Genomic DNA, 18,986 nt, shown 5'->3' with positions numbered 1-18,986 from the left:
TAATGGAGTGTTTTACTCTGAAATTTGTCTCAGATTCTGCGCGTCCTGCATCAATTTCGTATGTAATGTAATTGGACAATAATTCACAAGCTGCACTCGCGTGATTCCACTGTGATAGGTGAATTCCAAATAGGCATCAAAATACAAAGTTTATTCTTGGAAATACTCTTTACTCTTCACCCCAAGTCAGTTTAACAATGCAATAATAAAGTACTAACAAGAAACTACTAATTGGTGTAAGTTTAACACAATTTGAAAAATGCATTAGTCTTGCAAAAGACACCGCAAAGGAGATTTGACATTAAAAAATGATGCTGAAAACTGGGGTCAAAGTTGACAGAGACACAATGTTGCAGCATTACAACATTAAATACCCTGTATATGGAATAGTGAATCAAATGATATAACATATGAAAGACATGTAAATCAACAACTTTAATTAAACAGATGGCTCTATGGAAACACGAAGCCTTTGACGAGCAAAACCATTATCCTAACCATGCTGAACTTAACAAGGTTATGCAGGATTTCAATGGTCACTAGGGGTTAGGGTTAAACAAACACTGGACTGCAGTGTCAAAACATATCTTTGTATATTAGTGTAGTCTATAGAATAGGAAGACTGTCTCAAGTCATATGAAATTCGTAACAAACTAGGATCCTGGAGTATAATCTCTGGAATTACAATGTTACAATACTTGGATTAAAGTCCTTTTTAAAAACCCTTGTTCTGTAATGGTACTTATTCTCTACAGAGACTGGAGAAAACCCGATCGGACACACTTCACCAGGCTTGGTATTACAAATTTTACACTATGAAGAAAGAGGAATAACCCACCACACACTTCAAGGGAGTTCTTGTCAAAATGGGAATGAGCATGATATACAAACAAGCATTCATATATACAATCCAAACGTCCTGGTAAAAATCACTATGTGGCATTGGAAATTCTAATATATGCTGGTAGTATTTACTTCTACATTCTCTTCAAGTACATCACACAATGTTAATATAACTAACAAATTATAAATTTGATTACATGAACCAGTAAACTCTACACTGAAAAAGTCTACTTCAGAGCTGCATTATTCTTAAAATATGCTATGTTCCACAACAGTAAAACTGTTACCTACATGTACCAGTGAATTTGAAATTAAACTAATTGTTATACACAGAATACACACACACCCAAGTGTGTATTTGCCTGCAACTGGGGACCCCCTATTGTTCCTCTTTTGTTTGTACTTTAACTGTTTTAGAAGACCACCCACATGTTTTGTACACAGTTGTCAATCGGGGACCCTCTGTCAATCGGGGACCTTATTGTCCTCTATTGTTTAGGGTCCCCAATTGAATGCAGAAACAAACTCATGTACACCCAGCCATGGGTCCAGTCAACATGTGTGTAAACTTTTACCATGTCACATACAAGGTTTTTAACTCATTAAGTGGCATTCCCACTCTATGTATTCTTCAGAGGTTTTTATACACTGCAAAAAAGGTCACAACAGAGTACAAGGAAACTTTTTCTGAGGAATTTAGCAATTAGAACTTGAGTCTTCCTTTTTCATCTTGAGAAGTGTCTGCAAAGTTTTGTAAGCTGACCAATCAATCACTGGGCTCACATATGATACACACATTGATACAGGAAGGAAACTTCCTGCAATCTTTTCCGAGCAATACTTGGGAGAATGGTTGTTTATACAAACTACAGCTAGAAATCTTAATAAAACAGTGAATAGACAGCTGTTATAGTGGCTACATTAAGAGAAAGTCACCAAACGGTGGAAATCTAAATTTCAATAGATATTTAAATTGAGTATTAACCACTACCAGCCGGGGACTCCGGGATCGGAGACGTATGGTTTATATGCGTGGCCGAGGTTTCCGAACTCAGACAAAGGAAACAGTGCCCTGTAACAAAAGACTGTACTCCGAACAAAAGACCAGGCTGCTGGGCATGACCGGCATTTTTCACTCTCAAAAGTGGTGATAATCCAGCCTTGTTTTGAAACTGTATACCAGGCTTTGGGGCATTGAGAGCGAGCGGATTACCACCGGGGACAAAAGCGCGCCACCACGGCAGCGATGAGCCACACAGCACCGCTGCACGCTAATCTGGCCCCTATTGAAAAGAGGTCAGCAGTGCACTGAGCCAGGTTTGTGAACAAAAGACAGTTATATAACACCGCACAATCTGGGCTCTGTTTACAAGGCTGCAGGCCTGGCTGAAACACTCTGATGTCAATGAAGGTCACCTTTCAACTTAGAATAGTGCCTGAAGATTACTTTGTGCGGCTATAAACGACCGTTAAATGAAATGATGAATTTTTGAAGGATTTTAAAAACAGAAAAAATGATAGTCATGCCGGCCCAGCATCATCAACATTGAAAACGCCCCGGCACGAAGTGGTTAATTCTTGTACTAAAAAACCTTAGTCAAACTTCTTGTTACGAACAGTGCTTCAATTTAAAAGTAATGGGATGCCTTAGATGAACTATTTTTACAGACACAAAATACAGTGCAGAAATACACTGTTCAAATGGCTCAGATACCCTGTTGAAGAATATTTAATACTTAGATACCGTGGTCAAGAATATTCAAGTTACTATGTGCGTTTCAATATTGAGGTTAAAAAGCAGAAGAAAGTGTGTGTGCTGGTACTTTGTTGCATTATTAGCACATGTTCACATAGTAGTATCTGATGCAATGTGTGCACATTAGAAGCATACATGTACACGTTACTGCCCCACTGATTATGCAAATCAGCTACAATCACACAAGATGACACTCTGGCAATCAATAACTTGATCAATGTGCAGCATAAACAAAGCAACAGTTTTAGCTCTCGCTTTCATGTATATACCTTTTTATCTGTCACTTTAAAGTGGCCTGCTCATTTTAACTCCCTGTGCTTCAAAAAAAACCAATCAGAACTTTTTTGAATGTTGTATAAAAATAGGGTTTCCCACTGCTTTTTCTTTATCCCAAAGAGACATGACTCCATGCTGGGATTATCATGATGTGAATACAGTAATTTACAAATTACGAACAGGCACAACTGCAGGAAAGTCTACAGTGTAAGTGAGCATGTACACGTGTGGTAAAGTGATGTAACTGTATCGCAGATTTCAATGGCCAGGAAATGCAGAATTCATGTATATGAATGAGAGCCCACATATCATTGGTTTGTTTGTACTACAAATGCATCAAGTCCCTACCATTTACATGCACCTGGGAGTGATAAAGAGGCTCGCTGACATTTGTTGCCAGGAGATGATTAAACCTATCTACCGTAAACTTGTCCATAACAGATTCTGCTCCTCCCAGCATAGTAAAAAGAACTCTTCAACATTGAATACTTTCATTCTCAGTACTTAGGACTGTTTTATTTCTCTTCAAAAATAAAAAAATATGAATTGCTTCGTTAGTTAAGCCGCAATTCACAAGTACAGTTTTCACTCCTTCAAAAACCCTGAATATTCAGTCATATAAAACTACACTTTTTGCCTTGAGCAATTGCAACTATTTGTGACATACATGTACAATAGTAAGACCCTGTACTATACTTGAAAGGCAGTGCATAGAAAATTTCTTTAGAAATCAATGACATCAACTTCAATTAAACCAATGAGTTGACCAAATGACGTCAACTTCAATTAAACCAATGAGTTGACCAAAAGATGGAAACAATGGAAAACATGAAAATGAAGACAAATTGCAGCCAAGAAAAAAAACCTGTGCCATCATCAAAAGGTGAGAATCGTGTCTGCCCTCCTCTCCCTGATTGTCTCAGTGAGTATGAAACTGGCTGGTGTGTGGTTTCCATGGTAGAATTAGGAATTGTTGTCCTTCTGCTCAAAGAACATGTAGTCCTGAAAAACAATACAAGAAGTAAATCGAACGCCGAATTACTCATTTACGTATCAAGTAACACTAATTAAGCTTACCGATTTTATGCTTCAGATGTAAAGATATGCAGAAAAAGCACAAAAGGAAACCAAAACAGCTATGCCACTGAAGCGTTAAATTGCAATGGATTACTGTAAGTTTTTGCTCTCTTGCATCTTATTTGATGTTTTGTGGCACTATTAGACTGATTACTGCGCTTACAGCTTTAAAGTCAGTTAGTAAAAAAAACAGTTGAAGCCTGAGACGGAGCCGAAGTTGAGTATTGGAAAACGGCCCTGGAAGCATGCCATCTGGAGACCAGGGTTCTCCCCCGATATGCAATTATTTCTGCCCAACATGCAAAAAACGGCCGATAAGCATTTTTTCATCCCCGATACGCACAATATAATTATGACAGTATGGCTCAGAATTATCTTACAAAATGCAGATTGGATGTCCGGAAAATCTAGACGAAAAAGCAGTTAATAGTCCTGCATTTTTCTGTGTACATGTACAGACTATAGGTAGCCTACACAGTACATGCATTGTGCACCACTTGACGGCGGCCACACTGCACACCATCGGCACCGAACGTTCCTTGTGGCCGGTGTCGCATGAAATCTGAACTTCCGTCATCGGCGTCGTACATGCACCCGCACGCATGTGTGTTTTCTCTGTGCCGTGTGCTCAATACACTAGTGGGGCTGCATTTACGAACGTCAAAATTGTATAAGTCACCATTCGCAGAACTTACAACATCGACCCCACACACGTTTTTTTCATGGCGGCAGCCGTAGCCCTGTGTAACAGTATTAATGGCATCTACGACGGGGACGATATTTCTCTTTGCCATTTCACCTCGTTTTGTCTCGCACACAAAGGCAGAAACTCAATCAAAAATCCAAAATGTAAAAAAATTTTTATTGAATCTCTGATGTGTTTTCCTGAGAAAAGCTACTTGAAAAGCCCAGGAAAAGCTCTAAAATGCAGCTGAGAGCATCTAAAGTCCAAAAATGTTAGGGGCCCGCCCAACCTAACAATTTCTGTTTTATTTCAGTACACGGTAATAAGATAGCACGCAACTATTTCCAGAAGTCTTTTTAAGTAAACAAGGTTTGCGTTCACAATTTGAACAGAAATAACTACAAACTGAGCAGTGCCTTTCTCTGTTGTCAGATAAAGCATAGATAATTTGAGACATTTAATACGGTGAATGTTTGACTCCAAACATGTCATTTATTTTCATGCATCCAGGAAGAGTATAAATTGCACAAGAGGTGTGTGATTAAGAAAACTCTTATCACCTAGACCCTTTAAAACTAAGTGCAAATGAAGGCACAAACTTACAATGAGGAAAGTGGCTCCGATCATATTGGCCTTCATCTTGACATCCAAGTCCATCGGAACTGGGCAAAAAAGGGAAAAAGAACAGTCCAATACATACATGAAGGGGACAATAGAGATATTTTTGAGTAAGGATTACTGAGGGAGACAAATATTCCTGCCACGAGTGCAACTTTGCTTTTGGAATTATTATCTACTTGTAGATATCATGGTCCACAATAAATCTGTCCAAGCGTGGTACTATTTTCAGCTGAAAGCGACAATGTTAAAATCACCAAATTCCACAGCCACAGTCCTTTACAGGGTTGGCAGATGGTAGCCTTCTGGGGTTGTCAGTCAAAGGTTTGTGTGGCATTTATTTTGTGCTTTGTCACTATGCTGAAACTCCTTGTCTTTTACATCACCGAATGATGTACATGTTTTTGCTACAACACCTAGCACATTGATGTACAGTACATGTACATGGGCTCAACACAAACTCACCCACCCATGGATGTTGAACCTGTTTGTGTACCCACACAACAGAAATCACTCATGCATGAAAACCACCATCTATATATGCTGCTGCATATAGAACTGGACGATGTGTTTATACAGCTGCCTAGGTAATTTGTACAGAAAATTCCAGCATGTTGACATGTAAATCAAGCTTGAAGTATTCAACAAAGCACAATGTTCACAATGTGTCATGCATTTGGGTGACAACAAATGGTCATAGATTTTATGCTTGAACCTACATGTACACTGTGTAAGGGACTCAAACATCAATTCAGATTTTTGGGGGAGGTGCTATTTCTTATTGTGCATTTTCATCAAGTTACAGTTGGATACATACTGCGTGAGAAGTATTTTGAGAGTAAAAACGCAAAATTTTAAACGCCCTTGGATTTTTTTTATGAAAGGGTATCACTCACCATACGCTGAAAAATGAATAGGATTGGCCGATACCAGATGAATGAGCTTGACTATCAAAATCTAGTTTGGGATTCTAATTTTGACTGGCCACATTAACAACTGACATACATGTACATGTACCCACATACATGTGCATGTACATACATGTACATAATAGCCATAAGTACATGTACTTGTAGCTCTTATAAAGTGCCTAATATAATTAAGTATGTGTGTGATAAAAAATTGGACGGAGGCATTTTGAGTTGATGTTTAAAATTGTTCCAGGGTGGGGTAGTTTTGATGTGGTATGGGAGGCTATTCCGAAGTTCAGGAGCAGAAAATTGGAAGACACTTTGGCCACACGATTTGATGAGAACTGGATTTGGAGTGAGAAGATCTTTGTTGCTGGAGTGAAGAGTTCTTTAGGGATGACATACACTATGCTATTTAACTCTTGGGAATAACTCTGGGCAATCATATGCAGTGCATGCACTTGTCAAAACCAATATTTCAGAGTTGTAATCTGGGTTAACTGGTAGCCGGTAATGTACATGCATTGGACTTCAATTTCAAATGGCCCATGTCAGAGTGTACTGATAAGAGTGATTCATTACATCCATACAACAGTAAATAGAATGACTGCTTGCCGATAATCCAATCCCATGATAAACTGCATAGTCAAAAAGGTTTAAGTCTCCATCACTTTCACCCTAAAATAGCCGGGGGGGGAGGGTTCAGGATTAAAGTTGTGTGCATTATATAGAACTTTGCATCTCGTAAGTCCTTTCAAAAGTAAGCCTATCATGTCTTGCACTGTTCCCAGTCAACTGCAAATTGGCAACTTCAGGTGTTTCACATGCTTCCCTGCACAGCACGGTGCATTCAAGTTGCAGAAATGGGAACCTGTCTTGGATTAGAACATCATTAGAACATGGGGCCAGTACTGAATACATAAACTACATCTAAAGGTTTCCACTTACAGGAGCAGCTGAAGTTGTCAGCACTGGTGATGACCTCACGGAAGAAGCCACCCCACTGCTTGGAGATCTTACCCACTTCAGTCACTCCATCTGTACCCAGCACCTGTGATGTGACCAACACTTAAGGATCAATCTCTAAATGCACATACTGCAAGCACATATACATGAACAGAGGTGGTTGAAACTTAACCCATACTGACAACTACACTGTGTTTGATTGCAATTTTTCACAATTTAATGGACTCATTCCTTGGAATCATTCCTCTCCTGTAACAAACCAATCAAGACCTCCAATTCTGAGCACTTTACATGGGAGTTTATGGGTCATTCTTAGAGGAGAGCATAATTCCCATCACAACAGTCAGCCACTCAGAATGAACAGAAATTATGAAAAGACTTCTCCATTTTATGTCATGTGAAATTTGTACTGCTTGGCTGCTAATCTAACCCAATGGGCCCTGTTGCTACATGTGTTGTAGACACTCATCTAACCCAATGGGCCCTGATGCTACATGTGTTGTAGACACTCATCTAACCCAATGGGCCCTGATGCTACATGTGTTGTAGACACTAACCCAATGGGCCCTGATGCTACATGTGTTGTAGACACTAACCCAATGGGCCCTGATGCTACATGTGTTGTAGACACTAACCCAATGGGCCCTGATACTACAGTACATGTGTTGTAGACACTATTATTTTCACACAAAGTACAAAATGATCTGAGAGATGGTCAGCCTGGGAAGCTCGTTTACAATATGGCAAATCAACTGAGCAAAATACAAATGTAGAAAGCCAGAAACGGAAAGACAGGTAATATGTTTGGTTAACGTTATAGGCCACAACATGTACAGATAAATAAATGAAAAGTGTAGAATGTACATATATGCTCATTCATTTCATGGACCACTTTGCTACTTGTAAATTCTCAAATCTTGCTGAATCCTATGAGAAAAGAAAAAAGTTAGGTTTTTTGGGAGGGAGGATATGATCACCTTCGCCCCTCCCTCTTTCATGGATTCCCTTCACTGACAATACAATGATACATGTAATGCCGAGTTGGATTTGGTTGGATTGAGCAAGGTAAGTTTATAATTTCAAGTCGAGAGTTGATGAAGAGAGCACCAAATTCATAAAGGAACTGTCAGTTCCTGATGGACGTGAACATATTTAGCAGGGGATTCCCAAGGATGCATTGAGGGGTAAGGGATGAGAAAATATTATATATTTACAACGAAATCCACGTCGCCCGTGCAGCAGATGGTCTGACAAGGACAGCAGGGTCCACGTATCTTCAACACCACCGACTTGTTTGCATCCAGCACTTCATACATGCCCTTCCACTTACTTCCACTGCCAACGCAACAAAAGTAATAAAAGGTCACAACCAATTTCAGCACACTGCAAAGTAGGCTGATTGTACAAAGCTTCAAAGACAATGGGACTGGGTCTAACTTCTCCAGGTTCTTTTTTCCAGCCACGCTTCCATTGTCAAGTTAGTTTCAAGAAGTTCTCCCATCTTCAACTCTAGCAGAGGCTAAAGTGAGAGAAACTTGCTCTCGACACATCTACAGCTTGAGCGGCCATCTCAGTGCCCCAATGCTCCACTCACATCTGTCTGCAGTAGCCTATGACCTGCCCCGGTGGAGACTGGATATGGATCTCCTGGGAACAGCAGTCAGTGTCTGCACACCAGCAGCAGCCAGCACAGTACTTGAATGGACGCTCCAGACGGATCACCTCCTGTACATGGACACAGAAACCTTCAAAGTCACTGCCTGAGTTTTGGCCGCCAAAAATGATCCAAACCATGATAATCCACAACAGTGAGTGGTATTTGAATACCGGTACTTGGGTACATGTACATGTGTAGTACCTCTATGGTGAACTGGATGCATGTTACGTACATGTGCGGTACATACAGGTATGTATGTGCAGCATACAAAAGCTCATGAAAGAACATCAGGTAATTAACTTAAATCAGTCTACAAGAATAACAACAAAATCATTCAGCTATCCTGAAGCATAAGGTTCTCAGTATCTGTTCAAGGTCTCCACCTCGTATGTAAATTCACATGTACATGGATTGATTTGTGACTCACCCGATGTTGGTTGTCCACAATGTGCATTGTGAATCCGCGTTGAGGCCCACAGCAAATGCGGTGGCAAAAATCTGACTCTGAAATAGGGAACACAAAACATTAATATTCAAAGTGTGTGTGCCATCCCAACTCTGTAAGCTCATAGATTATATCACAACTCTACCAACATCCAAGCTATCCAAATTTCAATCTGGAAAGTTTCATTCCCAGTACTTTTGCCCCAAGAAGTCATGTTCATCTTTGGAATCCACAACTTGCATACATGCATATGTATGTTTTCCAGTTTCAACCTACAGCACCTAACACAAAATGCAGAGGCATCAAAAACTCATTTCTGTACCCACAATGTCCAAAATGCTCTAAAACAGCCAAATCCGTTCTAGACGAACACATTTGGTGTAAAGATGTAAAGTGCTATCCAAAGCCTCCCTGCTGATAGACTTCCACCAATGTAAATGTACTTATAGACCTACATGTACATGTATGTACCTACACACAGAAAATCAATTACCTTCGAAGGCAAAATACACCTGTTGACCCAAGGAGTTCTTGACAGCATAGCGATTTTTGGTCTCTATATTGGTCAGTGCCTCAAAGAGCTCAATCTGCTGGTGCATGAGAAGTTGATCAATCTGAGCCAAGTACTCCAGGCCTGGCGGTACTCCTGGAATGTTCAGCTGGGGCATGGCCATCCATTGCTGGCCCCCCTGGTTAGGAACTGGTTGCTTGACTTCCACCTGTAGTTTGTTGGAAAAAATCCTGTAAATCTGTGCTAGAAATTTGGGGGGGGGGAAGGGGAAAGGCGGGGAGATGACATGCCTGGCAATGGAAATTTAAAAAGTTGGGTGGGGGCTTCATTTAATTACACTACATGTACATCAAGGCGATGTTCAGGATATTGATGGACACCTGTAATGTGTTTCAAATTCATGCAGGCTGACCTTCAAAATTCCCCAGTCAGGTGATGAGAACCCGACATGTTTGGACTACATGTACATGTACTGGTATAAATTGAAAATTAAAATGCCCTCATGAGAATAAAAAAAATCCCGAACACTTAATTCAATCTTTAGAAATGGCGTTTTCACATTATACTGTGTACCTGTAGCCTAAGCACCAGCTTTTCACATGTGGGAAAATTCTTTTCCACGTTTTCAGATGTACCTCAGAGTCACATGACATACATGTACATGTACCACAACTTGGATTGAATACCCTGTATACTATCAGTGCATGTACAGATGTACATGTAGTGTTGTGGGAATCCACATTAACCCTAACAGCCCTGAATCCTCCAATTGTAATATGATTTTGCACACACCCTACGGAGTTAGGGTTAATAATTGATACCAATGCAATCTGAGCTAAATTTATTGTACAAAATGTAAAGAGACTCAGGTCCAAGTCCTTTTACAAACACAAGCATACATGTACATGTACATTGCTCTGTTGATTCAAATTCAGTTTCATAATAAAAATATTACAATGAAGCTGTCTAGTAGTAGGCCTGTTTACAAGTTTTAATTGATTGATTCAGACTGCACAATGTACTCTTATATATTTTGAAAGACTGGACACAAGTACAACCCACTAGTAAATTAAAATGTAGGGCAATTCCACGAAAAATGGGACATGACACCCTAACACTGAAACTTCGGTGTACTACATGTACATGTATGTGACTACATGTATATGTATGTGACTACATGTACATGTATGTGACTACATGTATTTTATACTTGATTTCAAAAGAGCACGTACTGAAGTTCAGAAATCCCAAATTCGCCTGTCTTTTGTTTCCTGTATATAAGAGTTTTTACAATTTTGAAAAGTCTGTATTATTTTCTTCATTTTTCACCACAAATTGTAAAATTTAAAAGTAGACCCTTTTTCCACATGTTTGATTAAGGACCACATTCATTTTAATATTAGACGAAACCTAGTAACCTTCAAGGTAATGTCTATAACTCTCTCTGCTTTTTTTTGACCAGAGCCCCAGGATTATGTAACATGAGTGACAAAAATAGAATATCTTTAACAGAAAAACATTTTACAAAAAGCAGGGTCACTCAACTAGAACACTTTTATTTTTCCTTCTCCTTGTGGTGCTACTTACAATATTATAATCTCATCTGATCTGTAGAGTTATCTGGTCTTTCAATATTAATAACCAAATTTTGTAATTACAAATGTAATGTGAGTGACATGTAATAAAAGTGACAATAGGTAATGCCAGTTACGTAATGATTTCATCTCTTAGATATTTAGAATCATACAAGCAGTGTTAGGGTGTATAGCACCTCATCAACCACAGGTCATGCAGGTCATTTGAGTATGTTAACTCATAATTCTGTGTAGTTTACCCACAATGCTTTGCTCTTAGCCTCCAGTGTTTTGCTGCAAAAAAATCACTGTCTAGCATGCAGATGTGTTTTAAATCCACTGGCATTTGATATTTGGGAGCATCATCCTCAAGATTTATAAATGTATTAACGGTCAGTGTCCAAACTACTTAAATGAAATAATTGTTAGTACTAGATCTGTTTCCCACAGATCCACTCGCCAGTCCCAAGATGCAACGAGGTTATACTGTCCAAAAGCTAAGTTGTCTTTGTATGGTGACAGAGCGTTCTCAGTTGTTGCCCCACGACAGTGGAACAAGCTGAATAGAACCCTTAGGGAAGCTGAGTCTGTCAGTGAATTTAAATCCGGATTAAAGACTCATCTTTTTAAGCAAGCGTTTTTTAATCTAATTGTCCAAATTCCCTTTTTGAGGTAGGCATATTTTACAGATCTTTGGATCATTTTAAAACTTTTTAATTGCTAGTTTTTATTGTTTACAATGATTTGTTTTACTATTTTTTATTGTTTTTCGTGTAATTGTATTGTAGTTTTAACCAGTGTCTTAACTTTTTGGAAAGTGCCCTGGAGCACGATTTTATCATGGACGGGCGCTATATAAATACTAACTTATTATTATTATTATTAAGATTGAGAAGTATTAAAATGAATATTAATGAACAGTAACTGTGACAAATTCAAATAAAAAAATCAAGCTTAGCTTCATCATCAATAAAAATTCATGCCATACATACAGACAAGCTATATTGCATGCTTACAAGCTATATTTTTTCACACTAAATGTACATTTAAATGGCATCTAAATGTAACATACGAAGTACATGTACATGTATATCTTCCCCACTTTTCGAGTTGTCCTTGTAATTAACCCTAACAGTCCCAAATCCTCGAATTACAAAATGATTTTACATATACCTAGGGGGTTATGGTTAAGCAAATGTATGAGCAGTTTTACATATCACCCATGGACCTACATGTATACACTTCCCTCCCCGGCCAGTAAGAATCTGGTTACATACATGTAGATCTGTCTCACACTTTATAAATAGGTACTTTGGCTACCAGGATGCTTCCGGTATGCTATGAAATACTGAAAAGATAAACTGTACAATGTTGCATTTCCTTTGTTTATTTCCTGATTGCCAATCACTGGTACTGAACGACAGAAGCTCTACATTGAGAAAAAGGAGAAAAAAATGGATCTTCATGAATTGTATAAAGCTGATCATGTCAGTCAAGTGAAAAAGAGTTGTGAAACTCAAAAAAGGAGCTGTTGCCAAAGTCTGCTAAGAAAATACTTGAAGTTGAGGAAAAGAGGAGAAAGGCTAACCAGTGACCGACCAGTGACCGACCAGTGACCGACCAAGTACACTGATATCTACACTGCACAAAAATCCAAATTCTGATTTGTTTTCATGGAGCTGGAGTTTACAATGACCCGCAGTGAACATGCTACATGTATGATTGCTATCAATTGTTTTTACTTTGATTTTTTACTTAAGTTTTAACCTCATGGGGTACTGGAAAAATGCTCATTTGACCCCAAGAAGGAAGACCAGAAAGTTTTTAAAGGATTTTTCATCCCTAAACCTGTTGTAAACCTCTTTCCTTTCTGAAATGTAAATTGTCTGCACTGCTACAAAACCTTGAGGAGGAAGTAATGTGAGAGAGGTTATGTGACGGTACCACCCTGTAATATAATGTACATGTACTTTACATGTACATGTACATGTACATGTCAATCAAAAGTATAAACTTGGCTGTATCTACAGCAATGGGATGGACCAATCGAATGACAAGGTACATGTAGCCGTTGTGTTTCACAACACAGTTTGAGGAGACTTTAAAAACAATCCAGCATGGACATATATCCATGTCTTTTTTTGTAATATGAGTGACGACAAAAAAAATTTTTTTTCCAAAAATCCAAGAACTGAGCTTAACTGTCACAGTTACCAGTACCTGGATTTCTGAGTACCCCTTACCCTAATGTCATTGCACTGCTAGCTTGGCTTAACTGGATCAAACACTGGAAGATACATGAAGGTACCCATGTATGTATAAATGTACTGTGAAGATGGAATTGCCCTGTAACACATATGTTAATCAGTATTAATGTCATTAATGTATCAGAGCGCTTTATACATGTACATGATGGATGTACAATTCCTTTGCCCATACTGCTGTCCTGAATGAACAATTTGAATACATTTACATGTGGTATGTTAGTAAAGAAACAAGAAGGAACAAATTCTGGCAAAAGAATTCTCTAAATGCAATTCCTGAAAGAACACACGGGCAACAGGTATCCAAATGTATGTGCAAAGTTGTACATACTGTACATGAATTCCACACGGGTGTCGGTCACTTCACCCCATTTCCACAACACCCCCAACCACTTCGCCTCCTTTCCACAACACCCCCAACCACTTCGCCTCATTTCCATTTCACCCCACCCCACGTCCATCGCCCCATCCCCACTTTTCACCCCATTCCAACTTTGCCCCAATGCTTATCATTCATTCTTAAAATGCAAACAGCCAAAAAAGTTTTTGAAATATACAACCAATATGTGTACATGTACAGAGTGAGTTACATTCTTTCCTACCTCCATGATGTCAGCAACAGCCTGATAGCCAGATTATGTGAACTGATAACAGTCAGTACATAGAGCTTGGGTACCTACATGTGATCAGAATTAATCACTTCTATGCTTCAACAGTGTTATGTACATAAGTGACAGCAGAGGAGTTATGCAATATTACATAATGCCATAACAACCTCCTACCATTAAGCAAAGAAATGCTCCCCCCTGCCTGTGCTGCCCAGTTCTGAAATCTAGTCACACCCTCTTAAGCACATACATGTACATGTATATGCTGCATCTGTGTGGCATGTACTATTCATGTTGTGCGGTCTGGTACATGTACTGTCTGTACAGTGCATGTGCATGTACATGTATGTACGTACCACTACATGCATACATACCCAGAATGTACATGTACACATTATGCAAGTTACATGTCATTATGCAAGTTACGTGTAATAGGAAACCCCTTGAAGATTACCTGTACCTTTGAAGTCACAAGCTACATGTATGTGTACTCAGGTACACTGTATAGTCTATCTGTGGAGGCAGGAAAACCAGGTTGTCCCAAAATTGTAAGAAACAAAAATAAAGTTTATAACTACATGTATTTCTTTATCATGAAAAGGACTGAAGTAGGTTTTGATTTTTCACTAACCATTCTTGCATCTTAACATTTTGCTAGAAGAAATTAAAATCATGAAAACTGGTAGAGCGAAACTTAAGATACACCCGGTTACCTGTACACTGAAATAACCTGTACATGTATGTAAGAGGTGGCATTTTTGTACTTGAAACAAAGTGAAATTGCTTTTGTTGTAACGAAGCTTTTGTCCAAATTAAGTTTACAAAATACGACCAAGAGTATTTTCAGTTTCATCTGATCAAGGTTTGTGATTTAAAATTGTTAAGGAAGCTAAAAATATAACACAAGTTGCCTGTTAAAAAGAAATATTCGGACAGCAGTTATTTTCGTGGTAAAAAGATCCATTTGGGCATTTGAGGTACTAATAATCCTGGAAAACCCGCAGGCTGTATGCACATGACACATGTACAATGTATGCATTCATGATTCTTTGTTATTTCCCTGTGCACAACAGCAATCTGGGTGACTAGGACCCTACAAATTGCCTTTTTTAACATTTGGATATGGTCGGGTGATGGAACATGAAGGCTGACCATATCCAAAGATTAAAAAGGTGATTTGTAGGGTTCAAGTTACTCGGACTAGCACAACCTGACAACAGATACATGTACATGTAGCAGCCAAAGTGCACAAACCTATGAGGCTTGTCTGAAAAAACCCCGAAACCCAAGTGTTTTGAACATGTCAAAATGCTTGGGAATTTTTTTTGCTAAATTTTACTTCATATTTTATAACAAAAACATACGAAATGTTACTACATGTATTACTTTCTGATGGCTGTTAGGACATTTTTACGTTAAATTAATGTGTGTACATGGAACTCTTTCTGTAACATTTCCTAAAAAAGTCAAATTTCCTGTAACATGTGTAGGGCCTAGGCCTGGCACTGATGAAAATGAACTATTTAGCCTACAACTTTTAGGCCTAAGTACATCATGATAGGCCTAACACGGAATTTTGCGGACCATTCCCATGGTTTGCTCACAGGGTGTCACTGAATGACTGATGTCTATCTGGATTAATGACGCTCGTTCCTTTCAATTTTTCCCGTCCAAATACCCCCTTTCTAGTTCCCAGTATAAGCCTAATAGTACATCAACGTAAAACAGCATGCATGAAGGCTTATTAAGGATAACCATGGAGGTGGGAAAAGACCACCACGGAATAACCCACTGTACTGAACGGTGGAACTTGAAGGAAACGTTATGCAACCACTTAAACCATGGAGGTAGAATCTCCTCCTTCCATACCTCCATGTCACGCCTTGTGTACTCAAGCTGAGCGAACCAGTTGGCCGACAGTGAACTTCAAGAGGTATATCGACCAAGTATAAATGGACAGCCTCTTCAATTTGAATTGCTTGTTTACTTTCCAGACGTTGCTAGCCGTTGAAGTTGACCAGCAGCCGTTGAAGTTGACCAACAGGAACCTACACGGACCGGGCACGTACAAAATTGACGCATAGGCGCTGGCCTACATACACTTTCCTGGCTCTTGCTAGCTACAATAAAATAATGACGTACTGCGCAATACCATAACAACGTGCGGGCGGCGCGGCAGCATACCGTCACGTAGTCTTGCTACGAGACGTCTGTAATTGTCAACCCATGATTATCGTCACTGTTTTCACGAAGGGGCAATGGCAAAAGAAGTTCTCCTTTTTTAACTGCAAAACTACTAGTTTAACTGTGTGTTGTAAGGAAACCGCATCATTCTTTGAGAGGGTAACAAAAATGAACACAATGTGTTAGCTACTAAGTAGTAGCTGTGCCTGTCCATTCCTGAAAACGAAAACTTCGGTTGACCATGGAGGAAGGAACATTAACCTACTAATTTAGGCAGTGCATAAATTAGCTGTCACTGGCAAAATTATCTATACGATATTTTGTCGGGGACATGCGCCGAGTAACTCTTTTGGGGACTTAAAATTCTCACCGTAGCAAATCTTAGTCTGTTTTTTTTTTTTTTTGGGGGGGGGGGGGTTGCGCGTGTATGCTTTCAACGGCCTGTGCGCCTATTCCATTCTTTAGAAAGGGGGTGTTCATACATATTTCATTTAATTAAAGGTACAATCTCCTGGTCCAGTTCTGCATGTACGCCAACACTCTCCTTGTGACTTCCCATTCATCAAGTGGTAATCAAACCATTTCATAATTTCAGCCCCCCCCCAGGGAATTATCCCCTAAAAAATCCTCTAGAGCCAAACATCAGGAAAGGAAAATGTGATATTCTGTAATTAAATGTTGGAGCCAATTTAACAAAAGAGGAATATTTCATTTTGGGGGACGGAAAATAGGACGACTATGGTGTTCTAAAGCGGACAGGCAAATTTCGTGAGTGTGAGTTTGAACGTCGTGTTTGTGAGTTTGAAAGTCGACTTTAACATCGTATTTGTGAGTGGTCAGGGTCAATTTTATGGATTATTCGCATGATTTTTTTTCCTTGATAAATACAGGTTACCAGCCAAAAATCCATGTCATTTTTACGATAAGCGAACATCAGCTGAAAACCAGTCACAAGTATCCCAGGTGGACTCCCTGACCGTACTACGTTGCGGAGGGAGCCCAGGATATGACGGGTCTAAAATGGGGCGAAAAGTTTAATAACTAAAAGTTCCAACACTTCTACCTTTTCCAAGGAGTCAGTTTCATGTGTGTAACTCCTATGCGTCCTTATCTCCATAGCTGGTGGGTTAAGAAATTCGACACATCACCACAAAAGACAAAAACGGGAAAATAAACTCGGAAGTAACGTTACTTTTTGCCATTGTTATAGTAGTAGTATATATGAGAGTTCTGGAGACTCAAAAACTTCGGGTACCTACCCAACCCTTTTTGTGGGTACCTACTAGACCTTTTTAAAAACCTTAAAATTACTGTAGCCCTTTAATCTCTTTCAGTGGTTTCATCTCTAGACTCTGACAGGTCGAGAGTGGGGCGGGAGTGTGGTGAGAGTGTATACCTACTGTCGACTTTTTGAACGCACTCAAATTTAAAAATTGTAGACCAAATGGGGCTTGAGAGCAGTAGACTGGGTAGTTGGTCAACTAAAACAATAAAAATCCCGAGTACTAAAACCGGAACTCAGGAGTTTAACCTTTTTGCCTTTAAAGAAATGTGGCATTATATTAAAAAGTGACAAAAATATGAACGACAACAAACTAACAATACGTTTTGTATATATTGTATCGATTGTGATAGCTGTATCGACTGCAAAGATTGTAGGCCTATGGACTACGAAGGTTGCTATAGATGCTTAAGGTGTACGAATTGAAAAATGCGAATATGGTTATAACTGTGTGGCGAGTACCAATTGCGATAAATGCTCGGAATGTCAAGCGTGTAGTAATTGTACCAACCGGGATAACTGTTTATATTGGGTTAATTGCAACGGATTGACCAATTGTGAATATTATAAAGACAACGCACCGGATGAAGATTCAATAACGTTTATGGTTTAATATTAATCATTTTTCGGGTGGAGCCGTAGCAACTGACTTGCTTGCTTCAGGATTAGTCTCTTGGTACCCCGGTGGCTCGCTCGCTCATGCAATTCAAGGTCCCAAATACCATCCATGTTGGTGTTTGACCAATTTCAAGGACCAACCACTCACTCGCTTCTGCTCAGCTTCTTTAGCATGGCTTCTTTTCTTTCTCAAACATGCCTCTAGCCAGCGTTTTAGCCCGTTCTTCGATCTCGGATTGACTCTCATCGGAGTATCTGCCTTGTTGCGAACTTTCTCTTTTAACTCATTAAACTGTTTTAACTTACCGCTAGCGATCAACAAGCAAGGACCCACTGGTGAAACTAAAGGGCATCGACGCGACAGTGATCCCACCCTGTACTGCAGAAATTTCCCAACATAGGACGGACGTCGTTTGTTGCAAGAATGTGGGCAAAGCGGCGTATTCGACAGAGATCCAGCAGCGCATCCTACAGGAGATGATGATTGGCAAGTGGAAGACGATTTGTATGAGATTGTGTGCTTCTGCGGTCATTAGCTGTCAGACGCATTGGTACCAAGAGGCGACCAATGATGAGGAAAATAATGGTGTTTTCCAGCTGTCGTCTTCAAATGAAGACGAAGAGCTTTCTTCATCAGACAATGACAAAGAACTGGAAGACTAATTGGAGCAAAACATACCTTATCCATTACTACAGAGGGCTACGTTAAGC

The 18,986-nt window shown here is 39.4% G+C and overlaps 1 protein-coding gene across 1 annotated transcript; it reads right to left on the bottom strand.

Annotated features, from left to right (window-relative positions):
* Positions 1–104: 104 nt before the first annotated feature.
* LOC110984274 (phospholipid scramblase 1-like) lies at positions 105–16,327 on the bottom strand. The gene is made up of 8 exons (XM_022244289.2): positions 16,061–16,327; positions 9,728–9,953; positions 9,217–9,293; positions 8,727–8,857; positions 8,347–8,467; positions 7,115–7,217; positions 5,241–5,299; positions 105–3,877 (listed from the first exon to the last, which is right to left on the bottom strand). The coding sequence occupies exons 1-8, from the start codon at positions 16,064–16,066 to the stop codon at positions 3,839–3,841; spliced, it is 762 nt and encodes a 253-aa protein (XP_022099981.1). The 5' UTR covers positions 16,067–16,327; the 3' UTR covers positions 105–3,838.
* Positions 16,328–18,986: the final 2,659 nt, after the last annotated feature.

This window comes from Acanthaster planci, linkage group LG16 (assembly GCF_054643075.1).
Source record: "Acanthaster planci isolate LZ-2023a linkage group LG16, COTS_SCS, whole genome shotgun sequence".
Lineage (NCBI taxonomy): Eukaryota > Metazoa > Echinodermata > Asteroidea > Valvatida > Acanthasteridae > Acanthaster > Acanthaster planci.
Note: the sequence above shows the minus strand (reverse complement) of the source record. Positions and strands in the feature narration are given on the sequence as shown.